This window comes from Alosa sapidissima, chromosome 21 (genome assembly GCF_018492685.1).
Source record: "Alosa sapidissima isolate fAloSap1 chromosome 21, fAloSap1.pri, whole genome shotgun sequence".
In the NCBI taxonomy this organism is placed as follows: Eukaryota; Metazoa; Chordata; class Actinopteri; order Clupeiformes; family Clupeidae; genus Alosa; species Alosa sapidissima.
This window is the reverse complement of record NC_055977.1, coordinates 26,489,414-26,514,865: the sequence shown is the minus strand read 5'-3', so window position 1 is coordinate 26,514,865 and position 25,452 is coordinate 26,489,414. Positions and strand designations below refer to the sequence as shown.

Genomic DNA, 25,452 nt, shown 5'->3' with positions numbered 1-25,452 from the left:
CACTGGATTTATTCAGGTTGATGACTATGATGATGCTTTACGTGATGTTGCCATGCCTTTTGATGTAGCACTGCAGCGGGCGCTGTTTAGCAATGATGCTTGTTTGTTAACCATTTGTGCCAACACATGTGCTGTAGTGAATGCAGGAGCAAGGTTTGCGTTTGTTGATTCACATGCTAACAGAAACGTCAACCAGAAAGGTGAGAGGACAAGTTGTGTTGCATACTTCAGCTCTATACACTCCCTGGTCACATTTGTTTATGACTTTGCACGATCTTTTGGCATAAGCACACCAAGGTTTGAGGTAACTGGAGTCACCGTAATAACTAATGCCAACGCCCAGATGAACGATCCATCCAGCTGTTCAACGAGCTCTGCAAGTTTCTGTCCACTCTACAGCGATGTGAAGTGTAAGCCTAAAGTGTGTGAACGAGTTGTAAGTGGGTCGTCTACAGTTGCAGCCAATTTCACAAGTGGCACAGAGTGTTCACAGACCATACCAGACACAAATGCTTGTTCTAATGTAAACAGTAGACCACTCTACAGTGACGTTTTGAGACAAGTTCTGAGTAAGGGTGTTAAGCAAAACAAAATTGCAACAGACGATGTCATTGTTATTGATGCAGGTGCTCACGAACAGTCTTTTCAACCTTTAAACTGTGATGTGCAGGCAACTGATGATGTCATTATAAGTAATGTAAGAGTTCCCAAACATGCTTTTAATCCTTTAACTCGTCAGGACCAGAATGCACTGTGCACATGTTTAGGGCTTCAAAATGGAAATGTTGATGTAGGCCTAATGGCAACAACTGATATTGATGACATGGGATGTCCCTGTAAGATAAAAAGTATAAAACCTGATGGGAATTGCTTTTACCGCAGCCTAGCCTTTAGCATTTGCCACAATGAAGACAAGCATTTGAAAATAAGACGGGCTGTCGTGCAACACCTTCAGAGAAACGGCACCAAATTTGAAACATATCTGAGGGATGAATACACATCTGTGCAGGATTATGTCACTAAATCAAGGATATATTACTGTGGTTCATGGGCAAAAGAAATTGATATTTTTGCTGCTGCTGACATGTTGCAAACAACTATCTTTACTTTCAATGATGGAAGATGGAATATGCACAGACCTGCAGACTCACACACATGTAGAGAGAATTGCATCTATTTAAATCACACTGGCAGTCATTATGAAGTTGTAACATGTGTTCACCACAAAGATGCAAGACGTTGCGCAGGAACATGCCAGCCTGTAAAGATTGATGACAAGTTGAGGTCAACACGAAAAAGAAAGTTGATAGATGAATCAGAAAACGTGAGAGCAAAGAAAGATCGCCAGCGATACCACAATGACAGTGATTACAGAGAAAGAAAACTTGAAAGTCTTAAAGATAAATATCACAAAGATGAGTTTATCAATCAGAATAAGCGTGAGTGTTCTCGTAAGAATTCTTTAAAAAAATACAAAACAGATCCAGGGTTTCAGAAATACAAGTGTGATTATTCCATGAATAAGTACAGAACAAATGTGGAGTTTCAGAAATTGGCACGTGACCTCTCTAAAATGACATACAAGAACAATCATTCCTTTCAAGCAAGCGTACGTAAATATTCTACAAGTAAATATAACACAAACGCAACATTTCATACTCTTGTCCGTGACTATAGTCGGACAAAATACAAGAAAAACATTGGATTCCAGAACAAAATTAAAGAGCATAACAAGAGTAAGTATCAAGAAAATGAAAACATCCGTATAAATAAAATCAAAAGAAGTCGTGATCGTTATTCAACATGGCAGAAGAAACAGGAAGACATTGATCTGGCAATTGATCATTTTCGTCAGGAGGTCAGCTGTGGTCCTGAATATGTATGCTCAGTATGTCATCGTTCACTCTTCAGGAAGCAGGTGGTTGAGTGTAAAAGACATTGCTATGAAAGCAAAGGAGCAGAAGTGGCTGCATTGGCTAATAGATGCATAACGTTGCAATATTTACATGTGTGTGATGTTGAATGTGAACAGAAATGTCATTTGTCTGATAGTCCATCAAGCAAATTATGGATTTGCCATACATGTCATCGTAAAATACTCGGAGGAAAACTTCCTGAAGAGAGTGTTACCAACAACATGCATTTGGATGATATTCCAGCTGAACTCAAATGTCTTAACTCTTTGGAACAACATCTCATTGCACGTCACATTCCCTTCATGAAGCTGTTGTGTTTGCCTCGAGGCCGCCAGAGAGCTTGCCATGGTCCTTGTGTCTCTGTTCCTGTTAATAACGCAAATGTGACAAATATACTCCCAAGAAATGAATGTGATGACAAGATGATAAGAGTGAAACTGAAACGCAAGTTGACATATAAAGGTCATTACGAGTACATGTATGTCCACACTGATCGTGTCAGAAATGCACTGAGGTATTTGATAGCAAACAATAAGTTGTACGGTGATGTGACTATGAATGACGAATGGGTAAACTCTTTGAATGGCACTGACCAGCATGAAAAAAGTACCAAACAGGAAACACCTGCTAACAGTGATGATGAAAATGTTCCTGAAGAGGAAGCAGAGGAAGATGTGACTTATATCAAAGACCAGAATGGGCTTTTGTCAGATACATCATTACAACCTGTCGATCTGGGTTCAGAGATCATTGATCAGAATTTTCAGGATATACTTAATGTGGCACCAGGTGAAGGTAACAGTCCAGTGAGGTTGTTGTCCGATAAAACCAATGAGGCAAAATGTTTCCCTGTTTTGTATCCATCTGGTGGACCTACATTCCATGATGAAAGAGAGTCCAAAATAACTCTGTCACGGTACCTGAACACACGCATTCTGAATGCAGATGGGCGTTTTGCACAGAACACAGACTTCATTTTTTACGCACAATACATATCAGAGGTGCATCAAGTTGTATCTGGTGTATCAGTGGCATTACGCAAAGGTGGCGGCAATTCCTCTCTGAAAGACGCATCATCAGACATGTTGTTGAACTCAGACTCGTTGAGTAAAATATTGCGCAATGACGAAGGATACAAGTTCTTACGAGGAATTCGTGGCACACCTCCATACTGGATGTCAGTTCAGAAAGATTTATTTGCCATGATAAGACAACTCTCCATACCCACATTCTTTGCATCTTTTAGCTCTGCAGATTTGAGATGGCCTGAAATGCTGAACTCTATTCTAAGAATAGAAGGTAAACAAACATCTGTTGACGATCTTGACTGGTCTGACAAATGTGGACTCATACGTCGAAACCCTGTCACAGCGGCAAGAATGTTTGATCACCGATGGCATTGCTTTCTCCGTGATGTAATCATGTCGCCAGCAGAACCCATAGGGAAAATAAAGGACTACTTTTATCGTGTTGAATTTCAACAGCGTGGTTCTCCTCATGTCCACTGTCTCTTTTGGGTTGAAAATGCTCCCAAGATTGATAAAGAGAGTGATGATGAAGTGGCACAGTTCATAGATACATACATCACCTGTGAAATGCCACCAGAAACAGATGCAGAGCTTTATGAGGTTGTGAGCAGCGTACAGAGGCACAGCACAAGACACTCTAAGACTTGCCGCAAGAAAAACACAGTGTGCAGGTTCAACTTCCCACGTCCACCATCAAGCTGTACTTTCATCACAAGAGGCGGTAACTGTGAGGACTTGAATGGCAATGATGACAATACAAGTGCGGGTGCAATAATAAAGAATGTTAAAACTGCGTTGACCATGCCTGACATGAATTTTGATACAGCTGATGCATTTTTTGAGTCTCTTGGGATAGATCAAGGTTTGTTTGAAAAGGCGTACAACATATGTTCCAAAAAGAAAAGCATTGTCCTGAAACGAAATCCTGGAGACATTTGGGTGAACCAGTACAACAAAGACTTACTCTGTGCTTGGCAAGGCAATATGGATATCCAGTATGTCACAGATGCCTTTTCAGTTGTGGTCTACATACTGTCGTATATCACAAAAGCAGAACAAGAAATGGGTTTGCTCTTACAACGTGCCCAAGACGAATCAATGAATGGCAACCTTGATGCAAAAGCAGCATTCAAACAGCTTGGAAGTGTTTACCTACACAACAGAGAAGTTTCAGCCCAAGAGGCAGTGTATCGATTAACACACATGCACTTGAAAGAATGCTCTCGTGACGTACAGTTTATTCCAGTTGGTGATAATCCTGTTAGGATGAGTTTACCGTTGCATGTCCTCCAAACTAAAGCCCAATTCCAACAGTGTAATGATGAAAGCAGCATTTGGATGACCAATGTGATTGAGAGGTATAAGAGCAGACCCCAGAATGAACAATTTGAGGATTTATGCCTGGCCAGTTTTTGTTCTGAATACAGAGTTCTATCAAAGTCACAGGTTCCGACTGAAAGAGATTCACATGACATAATACAGCTCAACAACAACTGTGGCTTTGTGAAAAGAAGGACCCGAACTGAACCTGCTGTTGTGAGGTATCCCAGATTTTCACCCACAAAAAACCCTGAAAAGTACTTCCATTCGTTGCTGCAACTGTTTCTGCCTTACTTTGAAGACTATCACCTCAAACCGCCCCAGTTTGATACATATGAACATTTCTATAAAAATGGTGCAGTGAAATGTGGTGTTGATGTTCAAAGAGTGCAGTCGATTGTGGATACCAACAAAGCTTTATTTGAAAAAGAAAGTGATGAGATTGACAGAGCTAAACAGTTGCTGGAAGACAAAATTGATTTAGAAGATGCCTGGGCTCAGATATGTCCTGAAACAGAAAGGGAGCGTCTTCGTTGTTTGGATCTGATGAAAGAAAAAGTTGTAGATGATGAAGGTGATGATGATGACAAACTCATTCCTGACCTGACAGCAAACCCACAGACTACATGCTCTTTGGAAACAAATCATGTGTCAATGCCCAGACAAGATGCATTGCATTTATTACGATCATTAAATGAAGAACAGTCTACCATATTCTATGCTGTTCGTAAGTGGTGTTTGCAGAAACTGTTTGGAAAAAATCCTGAACCGTTGCGATTATTCATTACTGGTGGAGCAGGAACGGGGAAAAGTCATTTAATCAAAGCGATACATTACGAATCTACCAGGCTGTTGTCACAGATTGCTGAAAATCCTGAGGATCTCACTGTGCTTCTAACAGCACCTACAGGAGTGGCTGCATATAACATTGGTGCTGCAACAATTCACAATACATTCTCCATTGGTGCAAATGTCAAACTGCCATATCAACCACTAGGTGATGAGAAAGTAAATTCTTTGCGAACCAAAATGGGCAGCTTGCAAATTCTGATCATTGATGAAGTGTCCATGGTCGACCACCGTCTTTTGGCCTACATTCATGGTAGACTGCGTCAAATCAAGCAGACTGGTGATTATTCCTTGTTTGCAAAAGTTTCCCTGATTTGTGTGGGTGATTTTTTCCAACTCAAGCCTGTGAAAGGAACACCTCTTTTTGCTGAAAACAAAGGAGCCAACCTGTGGGACAATAACTTTGAGGTTGCAGAACTGACTAAAGTTGTTAGACAAGAAAATGCAGCATTTGCGGAAATGCTTAATCGTCTCAGAGTCCGTAAAAAGAACGAACCTCTCACCAACTGTGATGTTCTCACACTGAGGCAGCGTGAAACTGGTGAGGAATCTACAGACATTCATGTGTATGCTACAAATGCAGAGGTTGATGAATATAACGTGAGGAGACTGCAAGAGACCTGCCCAGACGCAATCAGCATACGTGCTCAAGACTTTGTTCGAAATCCCAAAACTGGAAGAATGGAACGGAAAGTTGGCTTTCACACAAAAGTTTTCAACTCTTGCTTGCCTAAATGTGTTATGTTGGGTGTTGGAGCAAGGGTCATGTTGAAGAAAAACATAGATGTGTCTGATGGCCTTGTCAACGGAGCATGTGGCACTGTCGTGGAAATTATTCAAAGTCAACAAGACGATGACATGCCTGCAGCTATCCATGTGGAGTTTGAAGACCCTAATGTAGGAAAGATCCAGAGGTCAAAAGCAAAAAGGGTTTCTGAACGTTCAACGATAGTGGAAGTGCAAGAGGAACAAGTGGCTAATAATGGTGGAGTACGAAGGCAACTGCCGATTAGCCTGGCCTGGTCAGTAACTGTACATAAATGTCAAGGGCTTACTGTTGAAAGGGCTGTTGTATCACTCAAGAAGATCTTTGCTCCAGGGCAAGCATACGTTGCGTTGAGTCGCGTGAGAACTCTCGGTGGGCTGATAATTGAGGACTTCAAAGAATCTGCCATATTTTGTGATAACAAAGTAGATTCGGCTATGGAAAGCTTGCCTAAGTTTAACTTTGGAATGTCTGTTTCATCCAACATGAACCCTGTGTGCACAGTAGCACTTCACAATGTACAGAGTTTGAATGCTCACATTCAGGATGTTCAATCCCACAAAGCCCTCATGAACGCTGACTGTATTTGCTTAACAGAGACGTGGCTCAATGTAGACACTGAAGAAGAGCCACAACTTCCAGGATACGTCTTCAAACACAATCCGAGAGGAAACTGTTACGATGACTCTGAGCCAGCCTTTGCAGCGCTGAAACAACAACAAAGAGGTGGAGTTGGTCTGTATTGGTCAGAAAACATTGACGTGCAGGTGTCAATTCCAGAAAGATGCAATTTGGAATGTCTGTATTTTGAAATACCTCATGCAAATTTGACTGCTGCTTTGTTGTACAGGCCCAGCTCTTATAAGACTGACATGTTTCGAGAACAGTTATTACAGGTCATCTTTGAACTTGAGAATCATCCAGGGAGGAAACTCATCATGGGAGACTTCAATGAGGATATCTTTGTATCATCTACAATTCTCAAGTTACTGGAACGGCATGGATACACTCAACATGTGCAAGCAGCTACAACTGAAAAAGGTACATTAATAGATCATGTTTACGTTAAAGGCACAGAAGATGTTGTTGTTGAAGTTGTGCAGACATACTACAGTTTTCATGAAGCGATACTGATTTCACTGTTGTAATGTTTTCTGTGATTTAATGATATTTGTCTTTGAATAGGTAGGCATTTATGTTCTGGCTATGTTACACATGACGTCATTATGAGTTCACTTCATATTCCGTCCGCTAAGTGGGGTTTGGGTGGGTGGGTGGTGGCAAGGAGAGAGCATAACACTGGACGGTCCTTGCAAGGGATGGGAGGGGTATGGGGGCCATTTTCCAAAAGAAGTTGCAAATAACGGTAAAGATATACAGATGAATATGTAAATATCAGGAAGCTATACAGTTGACTTATTATCTAGGCAACTATTTTTTTTAAAGTCAGCAGATCATTCCTTAATTGTCTAAAGCATTTTAGACTATGTTTTCTTAATGTTTGTCAAACTATTTCATTTTGGTTGCATGACACCACCGTTACACCAAGTTATGTGTAATGCTTTAAATGCTAAAAAGAATCCAAATGAAAGTTTTAAAGAACCACACTGCAAAAACTGCTTATCTAACAAAATCTCACCAAGTGTTATTAAAGGGGTCATAGAATGCAAAACCGAGTTTACCTTGTCATAGATGAATATTATTATATCAAGATAAAAAAAGCATAAAGAGATTTACCTAGCGCTTTCTTGTGAAAACATTTGACTTAATTTAAAAAAAGTTTTACTTATTTTAAGACATCTCATCCTGAAAACAAGCAAATTTGTCTGCCAGTGCGTTAAGCAAATGTGTCCTAAAAACAAGCAAATTTGTCTGCCAGTGCGTTGAGCAAAGTTGTCTTGATAAGACTCCTTAAAATAAGTCAAAGTCTTCTTAAATTAAGTCAAAATGTTCTTTTGAGAGGGCGCTAGGTAAGTCTTTTCATACTAAAAACAATACCAAATAGATGTTTTAATCTTAATATAAGATTAATAACACTTGGTAAGATTTCATTTTTTGCAGTGCATATGTAAGATTGTGGCCAAAACTGGTACTGCAATCACTTTCAAATTACTGTAGAGAGGTGTATCCCCTCCCCCTCCCCCCTGACTTGAGGTTGCTAACCCGGATGCCGAAACACTACTGACTTTGTGATTAGTATATAAGTGGAGGGTGGTGCATCAGGCCAAAACACAACATGACATGACAAAACACAACATCAACATCAGTTGAGGGCTGCAACTTCACTTTAAAAATGACAATATTCTGGCTGGACTACTGTTGTCAGTGATATAAGTATTTGAAATGAACATGATTTCTTAATGTCTAGTGACATATCAGGGCCATTGTATGATTAATTTAATTTAATTTGTTACATACGGTTCCTTTAATGAATGGACAGACATAGCACTATATTGAATGATTTTATCTTTACCGTTATTGTAAAACCTTAACATTAGCAGTGAATTACAGTTAAGACGGTAACAGTCAATAACAGCAAACACAGCTGTTCAATTTTAGTATACAAAACAATTGATAACAGTAAAATAGAATTAACCATATTATTTTACACAGATATTATAGTCAGTTGAAGACTGGTATTATTACTGCAACACTGAGTTAAAGGACAACAATACCTTAAATCTTCAATGAAGTGAAAGAATAAATTATGTATGAATGAATTGTCTCGAGATTATGAAAGAATGGTGAAAACAAAGAAAACAAATCTTAAGTGCAACTTCTTTTGGAAAATGGCCCCCATACAGGGAACTTTTTTTTTCAACATTTTTATGAATTATACCAAGTGGACAGTCATGCCATTGCTGTTTGTCATGCATATCAAAGGTGTCCAAATCACCACCAATTTGCAGCTAAGATACAGTTTTCAGCACATACAGTTGTGTGACACAAAAAGTGTTCCTGCTTCACCCTTATTGGTGTCATACTGACAAATGCTTTATTACAGTAAAGTGATGATACCATATGTACAAGATCACTTGCTGATTACAGACAAACTCTTGTCATTTACTGTGGGATCAGTTCTGTTCCCTTTAAGCTGACACAGGTCATAGGCCCAGCCAACATCTCGCTGCAACACCACTATTTCTTGGAAAAGGGCAGAATCTCCAAGGACATTCTGTTTGGTGGAGTTGCCACCAGCACCAGGGCAGTTTAAGGACATGAAAGCCATGGACAGCAATGCAGTCTGCTGAGACAAGCATGTGAGTAAACACGCTTGCTGGAGACAGGTGATGTGTAAAGGGGGAAATTCAGAGGACACATTCAGAAGAATACCATGTGGATTAAAAAAAAACAACAGCAGCAACAGCCATTATTCCTTTGTCGGACTACACAGCCATTTTTATCAGTGATTTCTATGTCTACGAGACTGACAAGTGGCATCTTAGCACTGTGTATCTTTCATACCAATTTAACTGAATAATAATACTATGTTTATTTTATATAGCGCCTTTCTCAAACCCAAGGTCGCTTTACATAGTAGAAGGAAAACACCTTGCCATTTTTTGTCTGAGTGATGAAAATACATGTTAGCAGTCATTCGCATATTCAGCACTGTCCACTTGGTATGCAGTTCTGTAAACAGGGCACGGTGAATCGAACTAAATTGCATTGTTAAAGTAATTAAAATATGCATCAGTTGATCATTTAATTTACAAATGTGTTATATTGACAGACTTTAGATAATTATTTTGTTTATGTAAAAATGCTATGTTTTGATATGAAGAATTCAGAGAAGAAAGTTTGTTTTTGTTTCTAAGTTTTAGATTGGGTGAGGACAATTCAGTTGGCTACTTAATCAACCCAGGACAAATTTCAGCCATTAGTCCTGTACAACTACTTGAAATAAGACATATTGTGGTTTAAATGTTATTTTTTCTGCCTGTGTGATGCGTTGTTTGTTTTTCATTCGGGCCTGATTTTGTATTAGGATGTTCTTTTGTGTTCTGTTCTTTTGTGTGGGACTGATTTGTTTTAGCTGCAACTGTACTATAAGTATTTTGTTATCACACCAAGGACTGTAATTTAAATGACATGTAACAAGTTACTTTACTTGATACATTGAATTAACTATTTTTATTTTGTTTTGTTTTGTTATGTTATTATCAATTATTGTGAAGTATGTTTTGGCATGGATAATTACAAAGAAGGAAAAAGAGAAGGAAGAGTTATTGATATTATATCAGAAAAGTTACTTATGCTCTATGAATTTAATTTCATAATGGCATATGGAATCTGTTCACTAACATATTGCTAAATTTCACTGCTGGATCTGTACAATTAACCACCACAAAACAATGGACTGAATATGGAGTGCAAGAAGTCTTATTTTGTAAGACAAAACTGAACCAACCACTACAGAGGTTTGGAGTCGGAAATGCCATCATGATCTTCTGACATATTGACATTATGTGAGTACCCATTATATTTAACTGTACATTTTTTCAAAGACAAGCATCCTAAATCTGATTCATGCACTTTTGACAGGATGCAAACTCTAAGAAAAAGACATGTTGGTTTATTTTACCTGTGTAACAATAGCATGTAGACTTTTATTGTAAATGTACATCTGCTATCAAATGATCATACAGAAAATGTTGGCCAAGGCCCAGCAACGTAGCCTTTCGAGTGACCTGCACCAGACACAGGGCATGCTGGGGATCACGGACATCCACCAACAACGCAGCCTTCGGAGTGACCTGCACCAGTCACAGAGCCTGCTGCGGATGATGGACATCCGCCAGCCTCACAGCCTTCCGAGTGACCTGCACCAGACACAGGGCCTGTTGAGGATCACATACATCCGCCAGCCATGCAGCCTTCCGAGTGACCTGCACCAGTCCTGCTGCGGATCACAGACATCCGCCAGCCATGCAGCCTTCCGAGTGACCTGCACCAGACACAGGGCCTGTTGAGGATCACATACATCCGCCAGGAACGCAGCCTATCAAGATCTTATCAAGTTAAGTGAGTATCTGTGCTTTTCTTTCTCCAAAAGATGCAATCTAAATGTTTATGCATATTTTAGTAGGATGTAGCCTACATTTTATACACTGTTAATGAATAGACATTTTGCTTTCTTAAACCTGTAGAACAAAATAATGTATACCTTTATTGTAAATTTATAACTGCTCTAAAATTACCTTACAGATAATGTTTGCCCAGTTTCAAAGAATATACCTTCTGAGATGTTTCAAAGCTGTGGTGTGGCCACTGCAACAGGTATGCACAGAACTGGTCCATACGTCTGTTCGATGGGACACACCAATGGTTAGGACTGTTGAGGCTCATGGACATTCACAAGTTACACAGCCTATCGAACTACCTGTACCAGACGGAGAGCCTGCTGAGACTCATCTTCCTTTTCGCTTGGTGGTTGTGGTGGTGCAGATGGACTTGTACTTGTCAGAGTGCTTTGAGATTCATGGACCCTCACCAGCCTCGTCACCTGCTGAGGCTCTTAGCTGATCTTGGCAATCTACAACAGCACTACAGGACAGCATTACAAAGGGCTATGAGTTGTACATGGGGCCATCTACTGACTAAGGGCTGACAAGCTTAAGAATATTGACTTTGTGCTGTAGATATATATTATTATTATATAACATTAGCATATGTTCATATCACATAGCCTTATTTATTCTGCTCTTATAAAGTAACTGTTAATACACTGCACATATTTATATCTAATTTATATTATTATAAACCACCTTCTGTAAACAAACTGCATACTACTGTCTACACTGCACTTTCTTGTCCTGCCTATGCCCCACCTTTCTATACTTTGTTTATAACATTGCACTTTTCTGACGCAAGACGCAAACTGCATTTCGTTGGCTTTGTACTTCTACTCTGCAAAATGACAATAACGTTGAATCTAATCTAATTATAGGACCATTTAGTAATACAAGGGAAATAGAAGTAATGGGGATTTAATGACTTCATGTTTTTTCTCAGTTTTATTTTTTACTATTTTGGACGTCTTTGCTTTTTGTTCCATGATTGTTTTATGTGGTGCTTTCTATTTCTTCCATTAAATTGAATACAATACAATAAATAAATGTCATACTATCATACTATATCTAGGAGGTTAGTTTTCAGGGTATTTGTTTGCATAACATCATGCAATTTATACCTCTTCAATTGGAACACTTATTGTTAATAATGTTTTGATAACAAACCAGAATAATTCAGAAAATATGTTAATATATTAAGCATAGAAAACATGTGATGTGAATCACATGAAAAAAAGTTTGACAACTTTGATCACAAAACATGTTTAAAGATGGTTTTGTCTACCACAGAGTTGTAGCAGATTATCAATGACTGCAGTAATGACTTTTAGTCCATAACCCTGAACAGACTAAGTACACTCCGGGATTAAAGGACCATATGTAAGAAATGTATTTCAATTAATCATAAAATTGCCCTGATATGTCACTAGACATTAAGAAATCATGTTCATTTAAAATACTTATATCACTGACAACAGTAGTCCGGCCAGGATATTGTCATTTAAAAAGTGAAGTTGCAGCCCTCAACTGATGTTGATGTTGTCATATTGTGTTTTGGCCTGATGCGCCACCCTCCACCTATCTACTAATCACAAAGTCAATAGTGTTTCGGCATCCGGGTTGCCAGCTCTGCCAGTCAGAGTGGAGGGGAAGGGGATACACCGCTCTACAGTAATTTGAAATTTGAGTACCAGTTTTGACCACAATCTTACATATGGTTCCTTTAACTAGCCTACATTTTGAGATTGTAAGATTGTAAAATCTATGTAAATTTTGAGATTGTAAGATTGTAAAATCTATGTAAAATTGAATTACACATCACTAGCTATGCTATTATTAAATTGTGATTAATAAAGTACAAATGTTTTTTGCCTATATTTCTATTTACTCAAAAAAGTGAATTTTTAAATGAATATATGAATAAATACATCAAGTTTTACATTCTTATACATAAACTGTTATCATTGCATGGACATCAAACGTTGGCACATGTCAGCCAAATTACCTTTTTCAATAGCCAGTAAGGTTTGAATGCAAACACATGAAGACTTACAAGCCAAACACATGAAGACTTACAAGCCAAAACACTTGAAGACTTTCAGCCTTTGGTTTTGATACATGAAAGGGTTGCTGTTTTCATGTTTTGAACAAAATCCAAGATGGTGGTAAGATCAGTTATGTTGAGGTCACAAGTTGGTATGTGTTGGCCTTAGGAACTCCAAGAGTATTAATAGACATCCTTAGTAAGTTGTAATTCCAAACACATCAATAGTTACAAGACAAAATGCATTTTTGCTAATTGCAGCACCCCCTATAGGTCAAAGGTCACCAAATTTATTGAGCCTTCTCCTAATTAGTTTGTTAGTCCATGTACGAAGTTTGGTTTTCATACCTGAAAGGGTTGCTAAGATATGAGCTCACTGCCTGTTTGGTGGCTTCGCCACTGATTTTGATTGGCTGTTATGGATGAACGGTTTTACAAATGACTACAAGAAACAGGACTATTGTTAGTCATGGACTGAGGTCTGAACATGGTCTGTGCCAATTTTGGTGAAAATCAGAGGAAATTCGTGGCCTGTGAAAATGTTTAGTGTTTTTGATTAAATCCAATATGGCGGCTTAATCAATTACGATGACATCACCAGTTAGGCTGGGTCGACCTAAGAACATCCAACAGTACTAGCAGACACCACTAGTATGTTTTAATTCCAAACACATCAACAGCTAGAGGCCAAAATGCATTTTTGCTAATTGCAGCGCCCCCTAGAGGTCAAAGATCACCATTTTTTTTGAGTGTCCTCCTAATGGGGTCATGAATCTATGTAGTAAGATTGGTGATGATACATGGCAGGGTTGCTGAGATATGAGCTCACTTCCTGTTTGGCGGCTTCGCCACTAATTTCGATTGGCTGTTACAGCCGAATGCTTCTGTCAATTGTTCCAGAAAGCAATGCACTGATAAGGTATGGTCTATAGATGGTCTCTGCCAATTTTGGTGAGGATCCGCTGAAATTTGTGACCTGCGAAAACTTATATGTGTTTTTGATTAAATCCAATATGGCGGCCGAATCAATTACGATGACATCACAAGTCGGCTTGGGTCGGCCTAAGGACCTCCAACAGTATTACCAGACACAACTAGTCCGTTTTAATTCTAAGCACAACAGCAGCTACAGGCCAAAAGGCATGTTTCTTAATTACAGCGCCCCCTAGAGGTCAAAGGTCACCAGATTTCTTGAGCGTCCCCCTGATTGGGTCCTGAGTCCATGGACTAAGTTTGGTTATGATAGATGAATGGGTTGCTGAGATATGAGCTCACTTCCTGTTTGGCGGCTTCGCCGCAAACTTCGATTGGCTGTTACGGTCAAACGGTTTGAGTTCCGAAGACGAAAAGTGATAACTTTTGTGCGGCTTGGTCTGAAGAGCATGTGTGTCAAGTTTGGTGACGATCGGACAAAATTTGTGACCTGTGAAGTTTTAGTTTCACTTTCACTAAAATCCAATATGGCGGAAAATCCATCATGGCGGAAAATGACGTCATAGGGTGCGTTGAACTCGGCTTGGTCCAAGGATTCCAACGGTACCTCATTTTTCAAAATTGGATCAACAGGTCAAAAGTTACGTGCGTGAACGTACGTCCAACTTTGGCCTGTTGGTGGCGCTAGAGCTCTCGAGGAGCCGACATGAAACTTGGTGAAATTAATCATGGGACTGTCCACAATCGGTGTGCCAAATTTCACAACTTTTTACCAGACGGTTCTATGGGCTGCCATAGACTTCCATGACGGAAGAAGGTATAATAATAATAAGAAAAGATAGAAACACAATGGGTGCCTTCGCAGCTTCGCTGCTTGGCCCCCAATAATAATAAGAACAAATAGAAACACAATGGTTGCCTCGCAGCTTCGCTGCTTGGCCCCCAAATATAGCTGCAAGCAGCAATGAGGGGGCCAAGCAGAGAGATCAGCAGGCCAGATTTGCCATGTAAGTCAATGCTGTTGCATCAGACATATAGCCTTAAGCAGTCACAGCAAGTTCCATGCCATACAACCCAAGATTGGCTGAGTTACAAGGTCAAGTTTCACATCAAAACATAACTGATTTTTTGGGGCTGAACCAGGGCTGAGTGTCGCCGCCCCCTCCCCCAGCCAGCCCACCGCCGCAACCGCCCCTGCCCATCCCACCCCTGCACGCACACATTAGAATGAACTAGATGGAACTCGCTGTCATCAGTTTCACATAAAAAATAAAAGATTGACTGAGATATGATCACACTTGCTGTGATTTAAACACAGAGGTCAACAATTGACGTCATAGGGTGTGTTGAACTCGGCTTGGCCCAAGGATTCCAATGATACCTCATTTTGCCATTCGGGTCAACAGGTCAAAAGTTACGTCCGTGAACACAAGTCCAACTTTGGCCTGTTGGTGGCGCTAGAGCGCTTGAGGTGCCGGCATGAAACTTGGTGAAATGAATTATTGGACTGTCCCCAATTAGTGTGCAAAATTGTATAACTTTTTACCAGACGGTTCTATGGGCTGCCATTGACTTCCATTGCAAAATAATGCGCATCAGCAACTACTGGCCAAAATGCATTTTTGTCAATTACGGTGCCCCCTAGAGGTCAAATGTCACCAAATTTCTTGAGCGTCCTCCCGATGGGGTCTGAGGTACATGTACTAAATTTGGTTTTGATACATGAAAGCGTTGCTGAGATATGAAATCACTTCCTGTTTGGCGGCTTCGCCGCAAATTTCGATTGGCTGGTACAGGTCAATGCTTCTGTCAATTGTTCTAGAAAGCAATGCACTCATCAGGCATGGTCTGAAGATGGTCTCTACCAATTTTGGTGAAGAACAGATGAAATTTGTGACCTGCGAAAACTTGTACGTGTTTTTGATTAAATCCAATATGGCGGTCGAATCAATTACGATGACATCACAAGTTGGCTTGGGTTGGACTAAGGACCTCCAACAGTATTAACAGACACCACTAGTGCATTTTAATTCTAAACACAACTGCAGCTACAGGCCAAAAGGCATGTTTCTTAATTACAGCGCCCCCTAGAGGTCAAAGGTCACCAGATTTCTTGAGCTTCCCCCTGATTGGGTCCTGAGTACATGTACTAAGTTTGGTTATGACAGATGAATGGGTTGCTGAGATATGAGCTCACTTCCTGTTTGGCGGCTTCGCCGCAAACTTTGATTGGCTGTTACGCGCGAACGGTTTTAGTTCCGAAGACAGAAAACAATGCATTAATGAGGCATGGTCTGAAGATCATGTGTGTCAAGTTTGGTGACGATCGGACAAAATTTGTGACCTGTGAAAAATTAGTTTCACTTTCACTAAAATCCAATATGGCGGAAAATCCATCATGGCGGAAAATGACGTCATAGAGTGCGTTGAACTCGGCTTGGTCCAAGGATTCCAACGGTACCTCATTTTTCAAAATCAGATCAACAGGTCAAAAGTTAAGTGCGTGAACGCACGTCCAACTTTGGCCTGTTGGTGGCGCTAGAGCGCTGGAGGTGCCGGCATGAAACTTGGTGCAATTAATTTTTGGCCTGTCCCCAATCAATGTGCCAAATTTCACAACTTTTTACCAGACGGTTCTATGGGCTGCCATAGACTCCCATGGCGGAAGAAAGATGTTAAATAATAAATATAGCTGCAAGCAGCAATGAGGGGGCCAAGCAGGCAGTTCAGCAGTCCAGAAGTCCAGATTTGCCATGCAACTCAATGCCGTGGCATCAGGCATATAGCATTAAGCAGTCACAACAAGTTCCATGTCAAACAACCCAATATTGGCTGAGTTACAAGGTGAAGTTTCACATCAAAACATAACTGATTTTGTGTGGCTGAACCAGGGCTGAGTGTCGCCGCCCCCTCCCCCAGCCAGCCCACCGCCGCAACCGCCCCTGCCCATCCCACCCTGTCCCACCCTTGCACGCACGCATTAGAATTAACTGGATGGAACTCGCTGTCATCAGTTTCACATCAAAAATAAAAGATTGACTGAGATATGATCACACTTGCTGTGATTTAAACATAGAGGTCAACAATTGACGTCATAGGGTGTGTTGAACTCGGCTTGGCCCAAGGATTCCAATGATACCTCATTTTGCCATTCGGGTCAACAGGTCAAAAGTTACGTCCGTGAACACAAGTCCAACTTTGGCCTGTTGGTGGCGCTAGAGCGCTTGAGGTGCCGGCATGAAACTTGGTGAAATGAATTATTGGACTGTCCCCAATTAGTGTGCAAAATGTTATAACTTTTTACCAGACGGTTCTATGGGCTGCCATTGACTTCCATTGCAAAATAATGCGCATCAGCAACTACTGGCCAAAATGCATTTCTGTCAATTACGGTGCCCCCTAGAGGTCAAATGTCACCAAATTTCTTGAGCGTCCTCCCGATGTGGTCTGAGGTACATGTACTAAGTTTGGTTTTGATACATGAAAGCGTTGCTAAGATATGAAATCACTTCCTGTTTGGCGGCTTCGCCACCAATTTCGATTGGCTGTTACGGGCGAATGCTTTTGTCAATCGTTCCAGAAAATTAAACACTGATAAGGCATGGTCTGAAGATGGTCTGAGCCAATTTTGGTGAAAGTCAGATGAAATTTGTGACCAGTGAAAATGTTTTATTGTTTTTGATTAAATTCAATATGGCGGCCGAATCAATTATGTTGACATCATAAATTGGCCTGGGTCAGCCTAAGGACATCCAAAAGTACTACCAGACACCACTAGTATGTTTTAATTCTAAACACATCAACAGCTACAGGCCAAAATGCATTTTCGCTAATTACAGCGCCCCCTAGAGGTCAAAGGTCACCAGATTTTTTGAGTGCTCTACAGATGGGGATATAAGTCCATGTACTAAGTTTGGTTATGACAGATGAAAGGGTTGCTGAGATATGAGCTCACTTCCTGTTTGGCGGCTTCGCCGCATATTTCGATTGGTTGTTACGGGCGAACGGTTTTAGTTCCGAAGACAAAAATCGATAACTTTTGTGCGGATTGGTCTGAAGATCATATGTATTAAGTTTCGTTAAAATCGGACAAACTATGTGAGGCGTGAAACTTTAGTTTCACTTTCGATAAAATCCAATATGGCGGAAAATCCATCATGGCGGAAAATGACGTCATAGGGTGCGTTGAACTCGGCTTGGTCCAAGGATTCCAACGATACCTCATTTTTGACAATCGGGCAAACGGGTCAAAAGTTACTTGCGTGAACGCACGTCCAACTTTGGCCTGTTGGTGGCGCTAGAGCCCTCGAGGAGCCGACATGAAACTTGGTGAAATTAATCATGGGCCTGTCTCCAATCGGTGTGCCAAATTTCACAACTTTTTACCATACGGTTCTATGGGCTGCCATAGACTCCCATGGCGGAAGCGTAATAATAATAATAGGGAAGAAAACATAGAATCACTATGGGTTGCCCTGCAGCTTCGCTGCTTGGCCCCCAATAAGAAATCATAGAAACACAATGGGTGCTTCGCAGCTTCGCTGCTTGGCCCCCAATAAATATAGCTGCAAGCAGCAATGAGGGGGCCAAGCAGGCAGTTCAGCAGTCCAGAAGTCCAGATTTGCCATGCAACTCAATGCCGTGGCATCAGGCATATAGCATTAAGCAGTCACAACAAGTTCTATGTCAAACAACCCAAGATTGGCTGAGTTACAAGGTCAAGTTTCACATCAAAACATAGCTGATTTTGTGTGGCTGAACCAGGGCTGAGTGTCGCCGCCCCCTCACCCAGCCAACCCACCGCCGCAACCGCCCCTGCCCGTCCCACCCCGCCCCACCCTTGCACGCACGCATTAGAATTAACTGGATGGAACTCGCTGTCATCAGTTTCACATCAAAAATAAAAGATTGACTGAGATATGATCACACTTGCTGTGATTTAAACATAGAGGTCAACAATTGACGTCATAGGGTGTGTTGAACTCGGCTTGGCCCAAGGATTCCAATGATACCTCATTTTGCCATTCGGGTCAACAGGTCAAAAGTTACGTCCGTAAACACAAGTCCAACTTTGGCCTGTTGGTGGCGCTAGAGCGCTTGAGGTGCCGGCATGAAACTTGGTGAAATGAATTATTGGACTGTCCCCAATTAGTGTGCAAAATTGTATAACTTTTTACCAGACGGTTCTATGGGCTGCCATTGACTTCCATTGCAAAATAATGTGCATCAGCAACTACTGGCCAAAATGCATTTTTGTCAATTACGGTGCCCCCTAGAGGTCAAATGTCACCAAATTTCTTGAGCGTCCTCCCGATGGGGTCTGAGGTACATGTACTAAGTTTGGTTTTGATACACGAAAGCATTGCTGAGATATGAAATCACTTCCTGTTTGGCGGCTTTGCCGCAAATTTCGATTGGCTGGTACAGGTCAATGCTTCTGTCAATTGTTCCAGAAAGCAATGCACTCATCAGGCATGGTCTGAAGATGGTCTCTACCAATTTTGGTGAAGAACAGATGAAATTTGTGACCTGCGAAAACTTGTACGTGTTTTTGATTAAATCCAATATGGCGGCCGAATCAATTACGATGACATCACAAGTTGGCTTGGGTCGGCCTAAGGACCTCCAACAGTATTAAAAAACACCACTAGTGCATTTTAATTCTAAACACAACTGCAGCTACAGGCCAAAAGGCATGTTTCTTAATTACAGTGCCCCCTAGAGGTCAAAGGTCACCAGATTTCTTGAGCGTCCCCCTGATTGGGTCCTGAGTACATGTACTAAGTTTGGTTATGACAGATGAATGGGTTGCTGAGATATGAGCTCACTTCCTGTTTGGCGGCTTCGCCGCAAACTTCGATTGGCTGTTACGCGCGAACGGTTTTAGTTCCGAAGACAAAAAACAATGCATTAATGAGGCATGGTCTGAAGATCATGTGTGTCAAGTTTGGTGACGATCGGACAAACTATGTGAGGCGTGAAACTTTAGTTTCACTTTCGATAAAATCCAATATGGCGGAAAATCCATCATGGCGGAAAATGACGTCATAGGGTGCGTTGAACTCGGCTTGGTCCAAGGATTCCAACGATACCTCATTTTTGACAATCGGACAAACGGGTCAAAAGTTACTTGCGTGAACGCACGTCCAAATTTGGCCTGTTGGTGGCGCTAGAGTGCTTGAGGTGCCATCATGAAACTTGGTGACATTAATCATGGGACTGTCCCTAATCAGTGTGCCAAATTTCACAACTTTTTACCAGACGGTTCTATGGGCTGCCATTGACTTCCATGGCGGAAGAAAGTTGCATAATAATAAGAAAAGATAGAAAAACAATGGGTGCCTTCGCAGCTTCGCTGCTTGGCCCCCAATAATAAATATAGCTGCAAGCAGCAATGAGGGGGCCAAGCAGTATAGGCCGGAGTAGCCACGGTGACAAGATTGAATTCAGCAGATACCCGCCATCAACACTTTCAACAAGTTTAATATGAAAACATACTTGATTTTGTAGGGCTGAAACAGGGCTGAGTATTGTCACTGCCTCCGCCAGCCAGCCCCCCACCTAATCATCCCTGCCCGTCCCACCCCGTCCTGGCACGCCCCGCCCCGCCCTTGCACGCACGCATTAGAATGAACTGGATGGAACATGTTGTCATCAGTTTCACATCAAAAAATAAAAGATCGATAAAACACATCAGCAACTATAGATCAAAATGCAATATTGCTAATTGCAGCACCCCCTACAAATCATAGATCACCAAAGTTTTTGAGTGTCCTCCTATTGGGGTGATGAATCCATGTAGTAAGTTTGGTTATGATACATGGCAGGGTTGCTGAGATATGAGCTCACTTCCTGTTTGGTGGCTTCGCCGCAAATTTCGATTGGCTGTTACGCACAAACGGTTTTAGTTCCGAAGACAAAAAGCAATGCATTAATGAGGCATGGTCTGTAGATGATATCTATGAAGTTTGGTGTCGATCGGACAAAATGTGTGACCTCTGATACGTTTTAAGTGATTTTGATGAAATCCAAAATGGCGGAAAATACATCATGGCGGAAAATGACGTCATAGGGTGCGTTGAACTCGGCTTGGTCCAAGGATTCCAACGGTACCTCATTTTTCAAAATCGGATCAACAGGTCAAAAGTTACGTGTGTGAACGCACGTCCAACTTTGGCCTGTTGGTGGCGTTAGAGCGCTGGAGGTGCCGGCATGAAACTTGGTGAAATGAATTATTGGACTGTCCCTAATTAGTGTGCCAAATTGTATAACTTTTTACCAGACGGTTCTATGGGCTGCCATTGACTTCCATTGCAAAATAATGCGCATCAGCAACTACTGGCCAAAATGCATTTTTGTCAATTACGGAGCCCCCTAGAGGTCAAATGTCACCAAATTTCTTGAGCGTCCTCCCGATGTGGTCTGAGGTACATGTACTAAGTTTGGTTTTGATACATGAAAGCGTTGCTGAGATATGAAATCACTTCCTGTTTGGCGGCTTCGCCGCAAATTTTGATTGGCTGGTACAGGCCAAAGCTTCTGTCAATTGTTCCAGAAAGCAATGCACTCATCAGGCATGGTCTAAAGATGGTCTCTGCCAATTTTGGTGAGCGACAGATGAAATGTGTGACCTGCCAAAACTTTTTTGTGTTTTTGATTTAATCCAATATGGCGGCCGAATCAATTACGATGACATCACAAGTTGGCTTGGGTCGGCCTAAGGACCTTCAACAGTAGTAGCAGACACCACTAGTGGGTTTCAATTCTAAGCACAACTGCTGCTACAGGCCAAAAGGCATGTTTCTTAATTACAGCGCCCCCTAGAGGTCAAAGGTCACCAAATTTGTTGAGCGTCCCCCTGATTGGGTCCTGAGTCCATGGACTAAGTTTGGTTATGATAGATCAATGGGTTGCTGAGATATGAGCTCACTTCCTGTTTGGCGGCTTCGCCGCAAATTTCAATTGGCTGTTACGCGCGAACGGTTTTAGTTCCGAAGACAAAAAGCAATGCATTAATGAGGCATGGTCTGTAGATGATATCTATGAAGTTTGGTGTCGATCGGACAAAATGTGTGACCTCTGATACGTTTTAAGTGATTTTGATGAAATTCAAAATGGCGGAAAATCCATCATGGCGGAAAATGACGTCATAGGTTGCGTTGAACTCTGCTTGGTCCAAGGATTCCAACGGTACCTCATTTTTCAAAATCGGATCAACAGGTCAAAAGTTACGTGCGTGAACGCACGTCCAACTTTGGCCTGTTGGTGGCGCTAGAGCCCTCGAGGAGCCGACATGAAACTTGGTGAAATTAATCATGGGCCTGTCCCCAATCGGTGTGCCAAATTTCACAACTTTTTACCATACGGTTCTATGGGCTGCCATAGACTCCCATGGCGGAAGCGTAATAATAATAATAGGGAAGAAAACATAGAATCACTATGGGTTGCCTCGCAGCTTCGCTGCTTGGCCCCCAAATATAGCTGCAAGCAGCAATGAGGGGGCCAAGCAGTGAGATCAGCAGGCCAGATTTGCCATGTAAGTCAATGCCGTTGCATCAGACATATAGCCTTAAGCAGTCACAGCAAGTTCCATGCCATATAACCCAAGATTGGCTGAGTTACAAGGTCAAGTTTCACATCAAAACATAACTGATTTTGTGGGGCTGAACCAGGGCTGAGTGTCGCCGCCCCCTCCCCCAGCCAGCCCACCGCCGCAACCGCCCCTGCCCATCCCACCCCGTCCCACCCTTGCACGCACACATTAGAATGAACTACAGTAGATGGAACTTGCTGTCATCAGTTTCACATCAAAAATAAAAGATTGACTGAGATATGATCACACTTGCTGTGATTTAAACATAGAGGTCAACAATTGACGTCATAGGGTGTGTTGACCTCGGCTTGGCCCAAGGATTCCAATGATACCTCATTTTGCCATTCGGGTCAACAGGTCAAAAGTTACGTCCGTAAACACAAGTCCAACTTTGGCCTGTTGGTGGCGCTAGAGCGCTTGAGGTGCCGGCATGAAACTTGGTGAAATGAATTATTGGACTGTCCCCAATTAGTGTGCCAAATTGTATAACTTTTTACCAGACGGTTCTATGGGCTGCCATTGACTTCCATTGCAAAATAATGCGCATCAGCAACTACTGGCCAAAATGCATTTTTGTCAATTACGGTGCCCCCTAGAGGTCAAATGTCACCAAATTTCTTGAGCGTCATCCCGATGGGGTCGGAGGTACATGTACTAAATTTGGTTTTGATACATGAAAGCGTTGCTGAGATATGAAATCACTTCCTGTTTGGCGGCTTCGCCGCAAATTTCGATTGGCTGGTACAGGTCAATGCTTCTGTCAATTGTTCCAGAAAGCAATGCACTCATCAGGCATGGTCTGAAGATAGTCTCTACCAATTTTGGTGAAGAACAGATGAAATTTGTGACCTGCGAAAACTTGTACGTGTTTTTGATTAAATCCAATATGGCGGCCGAATCAATTACGATGACATCACAAGTTGGCTTGGGTCGGCCTAAGGACCTCCAACAGTATTAACAGACACCACTAGTGCATTTTAATTCTAAACCCAACTGCAGCTACAGGCCAAAAGGCATGTTTCTTAATTACAGCGCCCCCTAGAGGTCAAAGGTCACCAAATTTCTTGAGCGTCCCCCTGATTGGGTCCTGAGTCCATGGACTAAGTTTGGTTATGATAGATCAATGGGTTGCTGAGATATGAGCTCACTTCCTGTTTGGCGGCTTCGCCGCAAATTTCGATTGGCTGTTACGTGCGAACGGTTTTAGTTCCGAAGACAAAAAGCAATGCATTAATGAGGCATGGTCTGTAGATGATATCTATGAAGTTTGGTGTCGATCGGACAAAATGTGTGACCTCTGATACGTTTTAAGTGATTTTGATGAAATCCAAAATGGCGGAAAATCCATCATGGCGGAAAATGACGTCATAGGGTGCGTTGAACTCGGCTTGGTCCAAGGATTCCAACGGTACCTCATTTTTGACAATCGGGTCAACGGGTCAGAAGTTACGTGCGTGAACGCAAGTCCAACTTTGGCCTGTTGGTGGCGCTAGAGCGCGGGAGGTGCCGACATGAAACTTGGTGACATGAATCATTGGACTGTCTCCAATCAGTGTGCCAAATTTCACAACTTTTTGCCAGACGGTTCTATGGGCTGCCATAGACTTCCATGGCGGAATAATAATAATAATAAGAAAACTAACAAACACAATGGTTGCCTCGCAGCTTCGCTGCTTGGCCCCCAATAATAATAATAATAAGAAAAAATAGAAACACAATGGGTGCCTTCGCAGCTTCGCTGCTTGGCCCCCAAATATAGCTGCAAGCAGCAATGAGGGGGCCAAGCAGAATGGGCCGGAGTAGCCACGGCGACAAGATAGAACTCAGCAGACACTCGCGATCAACACTTTCAACAAGTGTAACATCAAACATAACTGATTTTGTAGGGCTGAGACAGAGCTGAGTATTGCCAACGCCTCCGCCAGCCAGCCCCCTCACCTAATCACCCCAGCCCGTCCCACCCCATCCTGCCCTGCCCTGCCCTTGCACGCACGCATTAGAATTAACTGGATGGAACATGTTGTCATCAGTTTCACATCAAAAAATAAAAGATTGATAAAACACATCAGCAACTACAGATCAAAATGCAATATTGCTAATTGCAGCACCCCCTACAGGTCAAAGGTCACCAAATGTTTTGAGCGTCCTCCTAATGTGGTCATGAATATATGTAGTAAGTTTGGTGATGATACATGGCAGGGTTGCTGAGATATGAGCTCACTTCCTGTTTGGCGGCTTCGCCACTAATTTCGATTGGCTGTTACAGCCGAATGCTTCTGTCAATTGTTCCAGAAAGCAATGCACTGATAAGGCATGGTCTGAAGATGGTCTCTGCCATTTTTGGTGAGGATCCGCTGAAATTTGTGACCTGCGAAAACTTGTACGTGTTTTTGATTAAATCCAATATGGCGGCCGAATCAATTACGATGACATCACAAGTTGGCTTGGGTCGGCCTAAGGACCTCAAACAGTATTACCAGACACCACTAGTGGATTTGAATTCTAAGCACAACAGCAGCTACAGGCCAAAAGGCATGTTTCTTAATTACAGCGCCCCCTTGAGGTCAAAGGTCAGCAGATTTCTTGAGCGTCCCCCTGATTGGGTCCTGAGTCCATGCACCAAGTTTGGCTTTGATACATGCAAGGGTTGCTGAGATATGAGCTCACTTCCTGTTTGGCGGCTTCGCCACAAGTTTAGATTGGCTGTTACAGCCGAATGCTTCTGTCAATTGTTCCAGAAAGCAATGCACTGATAAGGCATGGTCTGAAGATGATCTCTGCCAATTTTGGTGAGGATCCACTGAAATTTGTGACCTGCGAAAATTTTTACGTGTTTTTGATTAAATCCAATATGGCGGCCAAATCAATTACGATGACATCACAAATTGGCTTGGGACGGCCTAAGGACCTCCAACAGTATTACCAGACACC

At 41.9% G+C, this 25,452-nt stretch overlaps 1 protein-coding gene across 1 annotated transcript; it reads left to right on the top strand.

Moving 5' to 3' along the window:
- The first annotated feature begins 2,470 nt into the window (after window positions 1-2,470).
- On the top strand, window positions 2,471-6,993 carry LOC121696187. Its single transcript, XM_042077532.1, has 2 exons — window positions 2,471-6,304; window positions 6,477-6,993. The coding sequence occupies exons 1-2, from the start codon at window positions 2,471-2,473 to the stop codon at window positions 6,492-6,494; spliced, it is 3,852 nt and encodes a 1,283-aa protein (XP_041933466.1). The 3' UTR covers window positions 6,495-6,993.
- The last annotated feature ends 18,459 nt before the right edge of the window (window positions 6,994-25,452 follow it).